General features: G+C 28.2%; 1 protein-coding gene across 1 annotated transcript; it reads right to left on the reverse strand.

Moving 5' to 3' along the window:
- Positions 1 to 1,039: 1,039 nt before the first annotated feature.
- On the reverse strand, positions 1,040 to 16,934 carry LOC122510060 (chymotrypsin-1-like). Its single transcript, XM_043624456.1, has 4 exons — positions 16,618 to 16,934; positions 5,270 to 5,589; positions 4,897 to 5,148; positions 1,040 to 1,923 (listed from the first exon to the last, which is right to left on the reverse strand). The coding sequence occupies exons 1-4, from the start codon at positions 16,721 to 16,723 to the stop codon at positions 1,765 to 1,767; spliced, it is 837 nt and encodes a 278-aa protein (XP_043480391.1). The 5' UTR covers positions 16,724 to 16,934; the 3' UTR covers positions 1,040 to 1,764.
- Positions 16,935 to 18,025: the final 1,091 nt, after the last annotated feature.

An 18,025-nucleotide genomic window follows, 5' to 3' on the forward strand; every position in this document is an offset into this window, starting at 1 on the left:
ATTATCCATTAATAAATAAAAATATTTATCAATTGTATAAATTTTTATTTTTAAATTTTCAATTATTTATAATCGACTTTTAAGTTTGAATCAAACATAAAATTTTTAAACATATTTTTATTTAAATCAAAACAGAAAATATGTTTATATTAAACATAATTATTTAAACAAAAAATATTTTCGAATCAAAGCAATAAATGTTTTTTGTATATTAGGATTAAATTTACAAACTAATTTTAGTTAAACAAAATCAGTTAAAATTATTTTTCTTTTTGATTTAAGAATCAAATATGTTAGCTAGGCAAAAAAGAAGATATTTAAAAAAATCCATTTTTTCCCCACTTAATTCACATCAATATCAAACATCGGAAAAAACCTCGATACATCAAAAATATCGAAATTAAAACATCGAGGTTATAAACATCAATGTTTCCGATGTCGATGTCCCATCATTACAGAAAATCCTATTAGTAAGAAAAGAATAGACGTATCTTCATCCTTTTCTTAGTAATTATTTAGAAAATCAGGCTAACATTCAAAACCTAACCTTCTAAGTTTAACCCTCCATTTTTCTCCGTGTACAAATAAATATTTAGTTATTTAAGAAAATTATTTTATTGATGCAAATAAATATTTATTTTAATTAAATACTATCCATTATTGAAGCAAGTAATTTTCATAATTGATTTAAAGCAATATTTATTAGATTAAATTATTCCATTTAATTGACTTAAGTAATTTGTATTTGGTTCAAATATCTATTTATTTGATACCATAAATTAAAATATTTATGTCCAGTAAATATTTACTTAGTTCAAATAAATAAAAATAAATAAGTTTAAATACAACCGAACGACCGTTAGCGAGTTAGGTATATGTCGCTAGTTAATAATTAATATTATTAACCACTTCAGCGGAATTAAAATAGTAACTGGAGCAAAAGTAGAATAAAACACTTGAGAGTAAAAACAGGTTAAAATTATTGTGTATTTTCTTGATAATTAATTATATTAATGCTTAAAAAATATTAACGCAATAGTAAAAAAGAAGACTTATTTTATTATAATTAATATTTTACATTCATAAAATAGGTACTAAAAAGTATGAGTACTTTTGTCGCATATATCAAAAGACTCTTTTGAGCTGACTTCTCACGGGCTCAATCTCCCTAATTTCCTCTAGTTCTTTCCGTTGCAGTTATGACTTGCCCAGTAAAAAGGCATTTAGAATAGGGAATGTATTTCCTTCTTACAATCGGCATTTTTATACTTTAGGTTACTCACGCATAAATATTCTTAACTTTGCTTAGAAATCTTTAATTCGAATGTTTTAAAAAAATGTATCCCCGGTAAGCAAAATGTATTCACCCTGATCTCCCAATACATGCTCTTTCGATCAGTGATTTTAGAAAATCACCATCTCTTAAATATATCTTGGTTTTAATGGTACTACATATCATTTGGAAATATAAAAACGGTTTTCTATTCAGTTTTTACCTAAATAGCACAGCATTATTTATTTAATCACTGTATACTTGTAGTCATCTATGCAACACGTTCTTCCGATGAAGGCATCGATGACCACAAGTGTACAAGATTAAGTATATTTTCATGTACACGATCGTATACTTGAAACAGACATGATCATGTACCAGTTTTTCTTTAGCTGAAACGAAATTATTCCATTGTGAAAGTTGTACATGTTCATTTTCCTATACCACATTTTGTACACCTAAAATAATATTTTTTTAAACTTTGATGTTATTTAATAAAAAATTAAGTTATTTTTAACAAGTGTGATAAAACTTAAATATTCATAAACATTAGTGTAAACTTCAGGATCTCCTGTACTGCAACGAGGAGGACCCCAAGAGACGATACCTATTATTTCTTTTCTGGATACTAATGGACTTCCACTTATTCCCTGAAAAGTAAAATCATGAGTATTACAAAATTTCTAGACATAAGGACATTTTTTAGACATAATTAAATATATATGACAGGCACTATAAATGTAACCTCCGGATTAAGCCAATTGTGGGTTATAACATTTGCTTCTTTATTGAAAAAAAGTTACTAGAACGTGTATTTATTATTTATATTTATTTGAATTTACTTTTAATCTTCAAATTTACCACTCTTTATAGATACTTTCTGTAGGTATCGGTGCAATCGGTACCACGCTCAATTCAGTGCGCACCCGTCACATTTACAAATTTACACCCGTCACTTTTTTTACAAAATTTCATATTTCACGTTCATATTAGGATAATATATGATAATTATTGTAATATTATTATAATAATATCTACCTATATTACAAAAAGATATCGCCGTCGCCGCTGTTTCAAGATTCTGTAAGGGCGCCCTATCCCAAAGGGGCCGTCAAAACTTATGTCAAAATTGACCTATTTTTTGACCTATAGGTCAAAAAGAGGATAAATAACGGCCTCACATTACGTCAAACTCCTTGTCTAATTTGACCTATTTTTTGACCTGTAGGTCAAAAAGAGGATAAATAACGGCCTCACATTACGTTAATATAGGTCAATTTTGAGGGCAGTTTTGACCTAGGCGTCAAAATTTGACAAAGAATTCCCGCTACTCTCAAAATTTAGGTCAATTTTGAGGGCAGTTTTGACCTAGACGTCAAAATTTGACAAACAATTTCCGCTACTTTCAAAATTTAGGTCAATTTTAAGGGCAGGTTTGACCTACGCATCAAAAATTGACAAACAATTTCCACTACCCTCAAAATTTAGGTTAATTTTGAGGGCAGTTTTGACCCAGACGTCAAAATTTGACAAAGAATTTCCGCTTCCCTCAAAATTTAGGTCAATTTTGAGGGCACTTTTGACCTAGACGTGAAAGTTTGACAAACAATTTCCGTTACCCTCAAAATTTAGGTCAATTTTAAGGGCAGTTTTGACCTACACATCAAAATTTGACAAAGAATTCCCGCTACCCTCAAAATTTAGGTCAAGTTTGAGGGCAGCTTTGACATAGACGTCAAAATTTGTCAAACAATTTCCGCGCGCAGACTTAATGATGAGGTGAAGTTTGGCATCTGACCTAACAATGCAAGGTTATTTAAAAATTGTGTTTGCTCTTACACCTATCATTTTGACCTAATTTTGACGTTTTATTTTTACTCCCTCATTTAGTTACGTCATAATCTATGTGTAATTTGACTTTTATTTAACTACAACTTAAAAAGGGACAATAAAGGACAATAAACGTATCTATGATACGTCAAAATCTATGTAAAATTTGACGCCTTTTTAACCTATAGGTTAAAATGGGTCAAAATATATGTCAAAGTTTAATCTAATTCTTGACATATAGATAAAAAAGGTCTATAACGATTGTTACATTACGTCAAAATCTATGTGTATTTTGTCATGTATTGTATGCAATTTATTAAGATGCATTGATATTAAGAAAAAATTACTTTAAATTTATAAAAATTAAAATAAATATAAAAATAGAGATAGGGGGTTGGCGCGCGAAGCGCGCAGGGGGCCAAAGCCCCCCTAGTAGGATAACAATAATATAAGGATGTTCTAAAGACATCCCTGGTTCCAGTGTCCAGAGGGTATTATATCATATATGAAGGGTGGCATAACAAAAAGGGTCAAACGCCAATTTTATGATCAAGGCAACAAATTATTATAAACGATACCCAAAAAAATTTATTTTGAGCAAACAAATAAAATAAACAATAACAGAAATTAAATTTTATAAATACCAGATATTATATATTTCACAAAATAAAAGATAAATATCGAATTTAAGCCAAAGTTTTGTACATAATAGAATTGAAAGGAAAGAGATGAGAATACTATAAATATTTCTCAACTCAGAAAGTTTGTTGAGCACCAGTCCTTTCTTGGGACATTTTCTAATTAAAGAAATTTAAAATTAAACAAAATTTAAAGAACCTTATTCTGAGGAAACAAAACCACTAGGTTAATCCCTCAGCAGTCAGAATTTAAAATATTAATAAAATTTAAAGCTTAGACTCTGGAAAAACGAGAGCTTGGTTCGGGTCATTCTTTTTTGCGATGTTCCTTGCTGTTACAGTTCCAACACCCTTTACGACAGTTGAGCCGTAACCACTTGAGAACCTATTCGGGTACCTCGCGTGATCGAGGCGGGTGACGATGACTTTCGAGGTGTCCTTTTGAAACGATTAGAACCAATGACAGTTTTTCTGAGGATAGAGTGAAGATCACAAGAGTAAGGTTCGGTTAGGAGAGGGGAGGATGCGCTGGGGTATAGGTCTGAGGAAAAGTCAGGGTTTGCTTGAGGTGTAGTGTTGGGCTTTGTGGTAACTGGGGTGTTTTTAAAAGACAATATTTCCTCGTGTTCGTCGTCCGAAATATCTAGGTAGAGCGATGGTGAGGGTTCACGTCGTAGGTCTTCTCATGAGTTTTGTTGAAGATCTGACGTCTGTGTACTGACGTGTCGTGAGGTGGTAGGTTTATTGTTGTTGTGTTCTAGTGTGAAGGTGAGGTCGACCTGTTTGGTTCTAGCTTCAATCTGATGAGAGTGTGAATTAACTCGTAAATGGGTCATTTTCGATGTCGAGTGAAGCGTCACAGATTTCGGTGATCTGTTGAGAAGTGAGACGGGCGAGTGGGAGTAAGGATAGACTACGACTACGTGGTGGCTTTTGGAGTGGAGACAATAAATGTGAGCTGTTTTTGTAGGAATATGAATATGTATAAGTGTTCGTGAATGAGTAAATCTGCTTATGTGTAGATGTGTATGGCTTTGCTGTATATGTGAATATGTTTTTTTATGCGCGTGTGTTTCGTGTATATGCAAGTGTATGTATGATAGATAGGATTTAATATTTTTTAGGATACAAAAAATTTATTTTTTGATAACTTACCCTACATGGACCCTGTGTAGCTTTATGAATAGCACATAATTGTCCCTTTTTCAGTTTATAATAACCATAAGGCATACAATGATTGCTATGTATGATTTTTGGATTGAATTTTTGTATGTAGCAACTCAATTCCTTCTCTTCGTAATTTTCATATCCCCATCCTGCAACTACGGCTGTAGTATTGTCAATGAAATCTGAACTTGGTAAATTTATTTTATTTTGGTATTCATTAAAAATCATAGGCTCGCATAACTAAAATGATAGTTAGAGTTGACAATAAAAAGCGATTTTTTTAGATATATTTAAAAAAATGTTATTCAGTATCTTAAAGAATTGGAATTTTTGTTAAATATATTAATTGCGATATAGTTACCGTCAATACAGCAATATCATCTGGCTTGGAACCAACTTTATTGCGTTCATATCCAGGATAGAAAGTACCTCTGCAAACTTTGTGTATCGTTCCACCCTGATACATCTGATCCGATCCAGTTACTACAGTTAATTGTCGAATTACATTTGACTTAATACTTCTATCAACACAGTGAGCAGCAGTTAAAATGGTCAATTCATCTATGATAGCTCCACCACAATTATATATTCCATTTTTTCGTATTGAAACAACATAAGAAAATTCTCTTTCCCATTGGTGTCTTTCTCTTTCCAGATAGTTTTGAATCGGAGAAGCATTTACTGTAAAACAACTTCATATTTATAAATAGATATCATAATAACATTTTATAAGGCATGATCTTACTATAATATTAAAATGTTCACTGCATGGTAATATTACATGTAACATCACCTTAATTTTAAAATAAAAATTGGCGAAATGATACGTAATAGTAATATTAACATAACAGTATGATATAAATAATAATATATAATAATGTTAATAAAGAGCTAGAAACAAAAATTATCTAGATCGATTTAAGTGATGAATGGCTTAAAAGATTCCAACATTCATGTACTTTAATGTACCAGTGGGCGGTGTAAATAATTAAGTGGAGAATCTATTACGGCTGTTAAAAGTCAAAAAAATTCGGACAGTTAAAAACATTTTCATAAATTAAAAACTAAAATCGACTTAAGGCTATGTCCAAGTTGTGAAATGTAAACAAACCAAGTACTAAAATCGCACTTTTGTAACAGCCATTTCTCTCACAAAAATTAACTTTTTTACACTTTCTTCACGAAAATGAAAAATTAGAGTGTCAAAGTTTCCAATGAAATCATTTTTTACTATGAGCAATAAAAAGCAATTAGTAAAATAACAAATTAAAATGACCTGTAAAATAGCATTTTTGACGCGTCGCGAAAAATAAACTGTTTGAGTATATCAACCGCACTGACGATGAAGAAGTCCCATGTCAGCGATTGGACCTTCAACATGTGGAAGGGAAAATTTTTCCCTTTTCTCCTTGTAATTACAAGAGAAAGGGTAAAAACTTCTTCATCATCCGTGCGGTTAATATAGTCTCTCTTGTAAATGTGTCTTATTTGAGCGTCATAGATTAGAAACATAATCTCTTAAATGTACGCATTTTAGTAGGCTAATTAGACGCTAATAAACGTCTTAAAATTGACAACGTAAATGTCCTAAACGTAGACCCTCTCTTTACAGTGATACGGATATTTTTAACTATGTCAAGAATATATGATTTGAGGTTATGCACGTGCAAAATATAACTTATAATTTAATATATCATCTACCAAAAAAAGTAACTAAAAAAATCCTACACTATCAGCTGGATTTATACATATATTTATTTTCTACTTATTTTATATTGATGCAATAGATATAGAAACAAACTTTTTCTAATTTCACAGCTCTTAGACGCACAAAAAAATTAATTCTTTAAACAAATTATTAGCGATTTTTATTTTTTTACGTCATTTGTTTTCACTAACCTTATACTACTAAACTTTTTTTGATGTAAAATATAAATAATTATTCATTTTATTAAAATTATAATATGATGATTTCACTATGACGATTCTGTTATTCCCTGTGCAACCTACCTGCTTTTAATATAGGGGAGAGCGGGGTTGAAAGTGCCGTTAATTATATCTCAGAAACAAAAAAATATTTTTAAAAAATTCAAATGAGGAAAGTATTGTTTGGCGCCTGTGCAATACTTCCCTCATTGAAATTTTTTAAAAATCTTTTTTTGTTTTTGAGACATAATTAACTGCACTTTCAAACCCGCTCTTCCCTACATATAAAAAACAATTTTTTTTTAAATATTAGAAATAAATTTTTTTTACAAGTATTTTGTTTTTCTTAATTCTACTAATTTAGACAATAGAAAAATGTAATATTCATTATATTTATAACTATATTTTAGTAAAAATATAAATTTTTTATATGAAATGGTAATGGGGACTGATTTATACCACAACGTTTTGGCACCTTAAAACATTTATTTCATATCTATTACTCTATTACTCTATTATTATTATTATTATTATTATTATTATTATTATTATTATCATTATTATTATTTTTCAGTAATAATAATAAGTTTAAAAATCAAGAATTTTTTTCCAGATTCTTATTAAGAAATGAAAAGAATATAAATTAGTTCAAATCTTTATCGCAAAATGGCTATATGGTGATACATCTGTTAATTTTTAAATATTCCTGTTAGTAGTTTGTATTTAAAAATTTTGGTACTGTTTACTTTCAAAAGTACACATTTATTTAACAATTTTCTTGAAAACAAACAACTTTTTTAATGCAGACTTTTTTTTGCAATAAAATCGACAATTCAGTATTAAAAACAAATTTCTCAGTTTTTCTTAAACTGTGTATTTATTTAACAATTAATTTTATAAGAAAATATGCGCATTTGACGTAATCCCAAAATGGTCCACTTTTACTTATTTTTCTCACTAATATGTAGATTTATCTTCATAAACTGTATTTCCACTGGCAAAGCGCAATAATATTTCGAAACCGTTTAAGTAGACTTCTTCTGAAATGATCAGGGGAATTTTTAAATGTATTTTCGTTTCCTGTGAAATCATGAAATTATTATTTTCCCCCTTTTGTCATGCCAACATTCATTTCTAATATAATTTACTGTCATCATAATTCGATTTTTGTCGAACGAAACGAGTCGAACAGAAACAAAGAAAAATCAAAAATATCGTTTCCTTGAAGTTCGTTTCAAACGAGAACATTCGAACGATGTCGAGCATTTATCGGTTCGACGTGCATCACTAATAGTTTCAACCCTGTAAAATGCAGAGACCTTTTACTGAAGCAGATGAAGATAAAACAGTGATATTTGTGTCGTTCAACGGCGCAGCGCCAGCGTTACGTACAGTAACGCGGGTGTACCACTAAGTTTGTTTTTAATTTTCTTCTACACTTATGGCCATTCCACTATAAGATTTACATAGTTTTTAAAAAAAATGTTAGCTTTCCAATAAAAATAAAAAAAATTCTTTAAATTCATGAAACAAAAATTAAAATCGATAAAGTTTTATAAAAGTTATATCCCAAAGAATCAAGCCAATCCCAAGACTTTGTTACGTCAAAACAAAAAACTTTTGAGTATTACCTGTCCTTACTAATACAAATGCCCTCTTATAAGTATATATTGAACACTAACTCTGTATTGAAGGAAGCAGACGAAAATATAATGAAATTATGACTTTCAACATTTAATTGAGGCTCGGGATCTTAAAAAGGCACTTGCAGCATTGATTTTAAATGATAAAAGTATCCTTTTAAGATCCGGAGTCTCAATTGCAAAAAAACAGAACGGTCAAATTACCATTTTCTTGAAAATAATTATTTACAATTTTGTTAGGTTTTTAGTAGTAGTTTTTGAATAAAATGTATAATCAACTTTTGCTAATATAGTCCCAATAAAGAGTCCCACACAACTTTGGCATTAATTATCTTTTTTCCGTACGGGAAAATTCTTCAAACTTTACAAATAGAAGGATAACCCTATGAAGAATGTATAAAGGAGGTTTTTTTTTAAAAAATCAATTGGATACACTTCAAATCTGTTTCTACGGTTTTCTTTGGTCTCTAATTACGAATACGTAATCAGTTTTTTAAAATAGGTACGAAATGCTATTTTAAATTCGTATCTTAAAAAACTGACAACATATTCGTAATCAGCGACCATAAAAACCTACTAGAAACAATTTCCAAGTGTAGCCGATTGTTTTAAAAAACCGTCCACCATATTGGATCAGCCATTTGCATTTTTAAAAACCAAAAAACCCCCTAGAAACAACCTGAAACCCACGAGTAATAAGTTTCAAGAGAATTTGATTGATTTTTAAAAATAAGTCCGCCATTTTTAATTTTGGAAAACTAAGGTCATATTTGTAATCAGTGACCCCAAAAACCTCTAAATGACCAGTTTCAATGGAATATGATTGATTTTAAAATCATGACTTTCACATTTTGTCAAAGTATGTCTGACAATATGTAAGACATAATCTTTTGCTGATACCTTTTTACGTCCTTTTCTAACAGCATTTGACAAAATGTGAAACTCATAAAGTGTAAAATCAAAAATTAGAAACGTTGTAAAAGAGGACATACTGCTCTTAAGATTCTTGTTAAATAAGGACGTTTCTAATACGTCAGCAATTATGAGCCATATTGGATCCACCATTTTGATCTGTCATTTTGAGTTTTCAAAAAATAAGGTCATATTCGTTATTAGCGACCCAAAAACACCTAAGTAACAAGTTTTAAGGAAAATAAACTATTTTTTTAAATTTCTTCCAGTTGTTTATAACATTGGTTAAAAAAAGTAAGTTTAGTCGCCATTTTGTGTCAGCCATTTAAAAATTTAATTCTCAAAATAGCTTGTAGCCTATACTATACACTGTAAAAAATTTATAAAGTTAACGGACTCGGGTGTTGGAAGTGAAATTTTTCGAGTTAGAAATCAACTCGAAAAGAAAGTTAATTTACTAACTCCTTTCATCAACACCCGCGCAAGTTATTTATTCCTTGGGTAGTTAGCATAGGGGTGTAAAGTTTTAACTCTCTTTATCCAACTCCCTTGGTATTAACTCCCCAATGAGTGCGAATTTTATAGAATCCCCTGGGTAGTTAAAATTTAACTCCCTTTTTACAGTGTATTATAACATTTGTCTTGAATTTGTCTGCAGTGATGCGTAATCGTTATTTCCTCATTAGACTTATGTTTCTTGAACCATACACGTGTTGAAATTTGCGTAACACCGATTATTGTCAATGGGATTTCCGTATCTCGCTTGTTTTTCCAGGGGTTTCGCCGAGTGTTGTTTACATCGTTTGGTAGATTGCTCGATGTTTTTTTTTTCATTGCTGCTCTATGACCTACTCCTAGTTGATGCGCAATCGTTATTCCTTTGACATTATTTTTAAATATTTTTCTTTCTTGGATTTATTATAAGAAACACATAATAACAATTATAATATTTGTTAGAAAATATACTGAATATAGTGCAATAATATAAGAAAATTGTATAAATAACAAATATAATAATAGAAAATATAAAAAGTTGTATTTAAAACACATAGAAAGTATATACTAACAATTACAATATTTGTTAGAAAATATACTAAACATAATGCAATAATATATGAAAATTGAATTAATATGAAATACAATATGTTGATAGTAGATACATGCATTAACAAAATAAAGATTAAATGCAAAGTTTTGAAAAGAAATACATAAGTAAATATTGTAGAAAATATATAGTAAATTAAGCATACTATTAAGAAGTTACCGAAGTAACAACTTTTAATTTTTGGCTGTGACATTTTAGAAAGAATGCACCATATTATATATATATATATGTAACGCGATCTGAAGAAAGGGACCTTAGAAGCAAAAAATTATAGGTTATGTTTGCAATTTTTTAAATGAAAATACAATAAAAGGATCAACTGTCAATATAAATCATTAAAGTTTAAGTCTTCATTAAAACTAAAATATTTAATAAACACTGATTTTAATTCGAAATAAGTAAAAAGAAACTTTCAAACAAGAAAAAAGTAACTCTAACCCAACCTTAAAATGATTTGCTTCTAAGGTCCCTTTCTTCAGATCGCGTCACATATATATATATATATATATATATATATATAAACTAACTAATTTATATTTTCTTTCTTACTAAGGATCAGGAACAAAAATTCTGAATTTTTAAACTTATTATTATTACAGAATAATAATAGAGTAATAAATATTTATTTATTTAAGAAACATAACGGGACATGCCCTTTCGTACAAAAGTACTCCTAAATCTAATATAACAATAAATTTATAATATCAATTCAATACTATGTATATATAAATAATAAATACAATTTTACGAAATATGTAAATAATAATTTACAATTTATAAAAAAAAAATTTATATGTAAAATTTTAATAAACAATTTAAAACGTAAGTTGATCCGACTATGAGCTACATAGTTGCACAGTGGGACGATATCACCTAAACGTGGCCAAAATGGAAAAAACTTTTTTTATTTTCTACTGTAAATGGTGTGATTTGCTGCCGTGATTATCCAAACTTTAATACCGAGAAGGACGATTTTATGTAAGGTTTGATTTAGCTAGTAGTTTATCGCAAAGTTAGCATTTGTTCCGCGTCCACACGACGCGTTGCACTAGTTGTGATATTAAGAACTTTAAAAGTGTAGTGAAACAAAGAAAATTGGTCTTTTTAAATCGCTCTCAAAATGGAAAATCTTCCTGAAGGTATACATAAACATTTTATATAATGTTAATATTAATCCACGTTTACGTAAGTGCAAATAAATATACGTATGTCTATAAATAGTGATTGAATAAAAGTCTATTTTAAAAAATGTTTTTATAAAAACTTACACAAACTTATGCTTTTATTCTACTTGGGATTTGTACCTTATAGTATTTCTTTTGACATATTTTAAAGACAGCTGCCATAAACTGCCTAACAAAGTTTAATAAGCAATTTTCTACCCGAGCGAAGTGGAAACATAATAACAAATAAATAGTTAAAATCTAAAAGCGGTTTCAAAATCAAATTAAACTTATTACTCAGAGGATTTTAATGTCGCAGATTACAAATCTGAAATCAAAAATTAAAAAAAACAAAATGGCGGATCCAAAATGGCGACAATTTTTTAAAAAAATTTATTAAAATTTTTAAAAAATACTTGTTAAGGAGAATTTTGGGTCGCAGGTTACGAATCTGAAATAAAAAATTATATTAAAATTAAAAACAAATACATGTTAAAGGGGGGTAAGGTATTTTTTTCTATATTAATGTATGATATGTCTTAACCCCTTGGCTGACAACAAGATTCCCACTGTTTGGGCCAAAAGTGTGTTGAAAAATTTTTTAATGGATTTTTATGAAACTTGGTACCCCAAGGTTTCTGGGGTAGTTGATTACGAATCTGAGATTAGTTTCTCGAAATTCAAAATGGCGGATTTAAGATGGCGGAAATTTGTTCAAAATTCATCGAATTTTCTTGAAACTGGTTACTCGGGGGTTTTAAGGGTCGCTGATTACGAATCAAATATTAGTTTTCAAAAATTCAAAAGTGCGGAACCAATTTGGTGGACGACAAAATAAAAAAAATTAATTATAATGGCTTGAAACTGAATACTCGGGGGTTTTTAGGATCGCTGATTACGAATTTGACATTAGTTTTTTAAAATTCAAAATTGCTGATCCAATATGTCGGAAATTTTTTTTAATTGGTCAAATTCGCTTGAAAATGGTTACTTGGGTGTTTTCAGGATCGCTAATAACGATTCTAACATTAATTTTTTAAAATTCAAAATGGCGGATCCAATATGGCGGACAACGAAATAAAAATTGATCAGATTGACTTGAAACTAAATACTTGGGAAAATTTATTGAATTTGTTTGAAACTGGTTAATCTGAGATCAGTATGATAATTATTGGCAAAAAACGCGTCGTTGCATGCAGCTACGTAATACTAAAACCCTTAAATAACTTTCAAGCCAATTCAATTAATTTCTTATTTTGTCGTCCGCCATACTGTATCAGCCATTTTGGATTTTTAAAAACTGATTTCAGTTTCGTAATCAGCAACTCTGATAATCACCGAGTATTCAGTTTTAAATCAATCTGATCAATTTTTTATTTGGTCTTCCGCCATATTGGATCCGCTATTTTGAATTTTGGAAAAATAATGTCAGATTTGTAATCAGCGACATAAAAAACCCCCAAGTATTCAGTTTCAAGTCAATTCAATCAATTTTTTTATTTTGTTGTCCGACATATTGGATCCGCCATTTTTAATTTTGAAAAAATAATGTCAGATTCGTAATCAGCGACCCTAATAACCCCCGAGTAATAAGTTACAATTGATTTGAAACACGTTTTCATATTTTGACCAGGATTTAGTGATTCTGTCGCACTGTGAGTTGGGCCAACTTTGGCTGTTCCCGTTGGTACGACCATTGTCACGATGGTCTTGACTTCGGCAACTGCTGTTGGGTCAACTTTGTCTGCCATCAAAGCCACCTTGGTCGGGACAACTTTGGTCAATATAGTTGGCCCAACCATGGCTGTCGGCCATCGTACATTTAGCTTTCGCTAAATGTACGATAATTTACTCATGATTGCAAATATATATTATTTATTTTTATACATTAATGCAAACGGTCGACAAACCTTTAACAACCAAAGTTGTGCCGACTGTGGTTGCCAAAGTCATGCCGATCAAAGTCATGTTCATGGTCGCTTAACTGTCAAGCTAGGCCCGAGCATGTTTCCATAATTGACCAAACTATTTAACCATTGGTCAGCCAGCGTTATCTATTCAATAGTTGGCCCAAATCATTGAAATCTAACATTGAGTCTAAATTTTATGGTTACACTTAGAAATATATTTTAAAAAAATAAAAAAACTTTTAACGGAAATAAAATATTTTAAAATTTATAAAATATTTTAATTAAATTTAAATTATTTTTTAAATGATATTATTTCATTTTTGATTAGAAAAAGGTAAAGAAGCGAATAAATACCTATAGTTTTTTTATTAAAATTAGTAATGATTTAAAAGTTAAGAAGGTGAATTAAAAAATATTCAAAAAATAATTGCTTTTAATATTATCAAAGATTGATGGACACCATAAATTTCCAATTTTAGAAGTTTAATATTTTTTTCAGAACTTTTTATAAAATTTACTAAATTTTCCATGATTTAAGAAATAGTAAGAGTTTATCACTTAGTACAAAAATACTGATGAATGTTGAGAATTAAAATTATTTACATTTATTTTCTAATTTTAATTCCTTTTTTTTAAGAAGATGTTTTTAATAAAAAGCCTTAATTAAAATGTTATTCACTCAAATCCTTAATATAATTTTTGTATTTCACTTAAAAAATGTATAAATATCTACACTGTAAAAAGTATTTCGGAAATTAATAAATCTGAAATGTTGTATATAATTTGTAAAATTGCTTAATGTTGTTACTTTATTAAGATTTATATGTAGTTAAAAGAATTATTTCTTAAAAGTTGCAGAAAAATAAATAGATTTACTATTTTTATAAATTTTGTAAAATCAACTATTTAAAATTGTTTGTAATGGCAAATTTTTTTGATAAATTAATTTGGCAAAGAATTTTTGGAAACTCCATTTATTTAAATGAAAAGCTACACTGGGGTCAAAAAGTTTCAGTACATTCGTACTGTTTACTTTTAAATGCTCGCTTCACTTCAAATTCAAATATTTCTGTAAAAATAGTTTTAAGAGCTATCAAACTATAATAATTTTAAAGTTCAATTAATTTAGAGTCAAATAGACTAATATATAACCAATTTAATAATATGTGACGCTCCACGAGAAAAGGTACCTTATTTACTCTTGTCATAAGGTCCCTTTTCTCGTGGAGCGTCACATATAAATATTAAAAAATAATTCTTTAAAGTTAGAGATTTTTTGTGAAAATTGCGATTTTGAAATCTGGAGTACAAGCGAACGCCAATTGTTCTTGGTCTTGTTTAAAAGATGATAAAATTCTGCACAACGCCACTGCTTTTGTTTTTAAAAAAAATTTCTATTGTTTATTTAATTTTAAAGTTTAACAAAAATTTTTTTCCACCTTAAAATCAAGATAACTTTTTTAAAAAAGGGATTATTACATCAGCAAAAGCCAAAATTTTTAAAGTATACTAACCTAGAAACATATTCTAATTGTTTATAATTTTTTTTAAATCGTTCATAATTGTTATTAACAATTTAGTCGATTAATTATAAGTAGTTTGTTTTTTTAACTTTCAGTAATTGAAATCCACCTAATCTTTTGTATTTGAGACCCAAAATACCAGTTAAAATAATTATTGTAACTCATTATTTATAATTTGTTTAAAAAATTTTAATGATTTCAGTTCCTATTAGCGAAATTTATGAATTAATGGGTACAATGTGCATTATTGTTAGTCAGAATAAACGACTATTACTTATTGTAGTTAATATTTACACATAGCATTATTAAAACAATTCTTAATTAAGGGGGGGGTAAGGTCTTAACGTTGAAAAAAGCATGTTTTTAAGAATGTTTTTTTGGCGATACGCAGAAAGTTAATTTATTTTATCGCTTTGCATATAATATTTCAACAATTAAACAATATTTCTCTAAATTTTAATTAAAAAATATTAAGAATTGAGCGAGATAATGAGATTTTCCTCAGACCACTCAAAAAAAAAATTAATTTGCGGTGTATGCTCTAACTCGCAACAGAATCATCCAAATAGAAAAAATCAAAGTGCATTTGTCAAAGGAGATGTTTTTTGAGGTAACACTAGGAGCTTTTTTTTAAAATTACCAATTTTACAATAACAAATTAATCGATTTTTTTATATCGAAAATCGACTTTTTGGCTATCAAGTGCTACAAAACATCGAAAAATAAAAAAAACTCCTCCCAGCGTTACCCCCAAAAACATATCCTTTAACAAATGCACTTTGATTTTTTTGTTTTAGATGATTCTATTGCGAGTTAGAGTGTACACCGCAAATAAATTTTTTTGGAGGCGCCTGAGGAAAATCTCATTATCTCGCTCAATTCTTAATATTTTGTAATTAAAATTAAAAATAGACTTACGTTGCTCAAAACTTTAACATTCAAGCATAAATTTTCTTGTAAAGTAACAAAATCACCATTAGCTTTAAAAAAACTGTACCTCTGAAAATGAATTATAATTTGTCAAATTTCTTTGATCAACTTCAAAATCTGTCATACATATATTTGGAGAAAATTATCTCATTATAATAGCTATTTAATATTTATATTACTAATGAAATATGTCAAAGAACATTAAAACACATAAATTATTTAAAAAGTCATTTTAATTTTAAATATTTATTAATGACTTTAATTTTATAATTATCATCATCATCATCAAATCGTTTTTATTACCAAACAAACTAACGAATAAAGTATTTTTTCTATTAAAAATAAAAAATAATTAAATTAAATAATAATTTCAGTTGACGCAAAATCACCACATTTTGATTTATATTGTTTTAATAAAGTAATAAGCCAACCCGGTTCCAATGAATATGGTTGAAATGACACCGGCAATAAAAATTACACTTTTGCAGAATCCAAGACGCACTACCCTACTTTCGTACCGTTTTAACAGAAGGTTCACATTTTAAAAAATTTATTTTACACAAATATATAACAATAATTGTTAATTTTCTATCTTACCAATAATGTTGAAATATACGACGAGAAATAAACTCCTGAAACGTATTTGATGATTCATGTTGTTTCGTGAGCTACCAGATTCGAACTGAGATAAAAAAGAGACCATCAACTTTTATATATTATGAATTGAAGAAGGTTTTATAAATGCAATTGTGTCTGCGATTACGTGATTTTAATATTAAATTTACAATAAGAAAGGTAAAAATATTATCTTCAGAAGATTAAATTTGTCTCGCATACCCAACATGAGTAGTAAACTTAGTTGGGATTCAAGAAATTAATTTTTAAACAAAAACTGATAATATTCTCAGACCTTTCACTTGGAGACTCTGCATGAATATAACCAACAGGAACGTCACCAGTTACTAAATTTACATGAATTTACACATATGAATTGTTCAACTATTTTCTAAAATATTATAAATAAACCATTCTTAAACTTTTTTTCAAAAAAATAATAGTTTTATTTAATAATAACCGGATTCAAAAAATAAAAAACGTACAAATCAAACTTTTACGAGTTTTTTTTTTAGTCATGAATGAACACAATTCATCATGGAAATTTTTTTTGTAAGGAAAATATTAAAGAAGTTTTAAGTCTCAATATTTTTTTAATATAAATACTAAATGTTGATTTATATAAATGTCTTCTTAAGAAAAAATTACATATTGTAATATAATTAGAGAACAATTTTTTAACTTTAGAATTCAGTCATATTTTATATCTTCATTTGATATATTTTTATTTCGATGTAAATTTAATAATAGATTTAAAAAGCGTATCTTTTTACACCTCAAAATGTTTTTTTGCAAACTCAACTACTAATTTTTATTTTTAAAGCTTTGCAGTACGAATTATAAATTATAATTTGTTAATCTTTGTTTAGAAAACCCTTCTCTCTACCCTTTTATTGTTACAAAAGAAATCTTATAACTTGTACTCTAAGACATAGATTTAATTATTTAAATAAAATCCGCCTTTTAATGCATCAAATCTCTAGTTTATGATATACCTATCATTAGCCCAAATATGAACAGTAAAATCCATTTTTTTTAAATCAAATCGATTAGAAAATTATAAATGAAATACAATAAAAAAACTTTAACTAACAGCATCCTACTTGTATATGTCATAATACTTTAAGATAAATGAAAAACAAATAAATTAGGTAGATGGAAAAAAGCGTTAATTATTTATAATATTTATCTCCATTTTATTTAATGACAGCACAGTAAAATCAGCATAGCTGTATTTTTCATGATTCTCAATAATTAAATGTTAATTGACATTTTACAAACAGAATAGAAAAGAAATAATTAACTACAATTTTGATTAAAAAAATCTCTTGTTTATTTTTAAACAGAATTTTAAAACCATTAAATAAAATTTTTAAATTATAAAATAATA

The sequence above is a fragment of the Leptopilina heterotoma genome, unplaced genomic scaffold, assembly GCF_015476425.1.
Source record: "Leptopilina heterotoma isolate Lh14 unplaced genomic scaffold, ASM1547642v1 Lhet_66, whole genome shotgun sequence".
Lineage (NCBI taxonomy): Eukaryota > Metazoa > Arthropoda > Insecta > Hymenoptera > Figitidae > Leptopilina > Leptopilina heterotoma.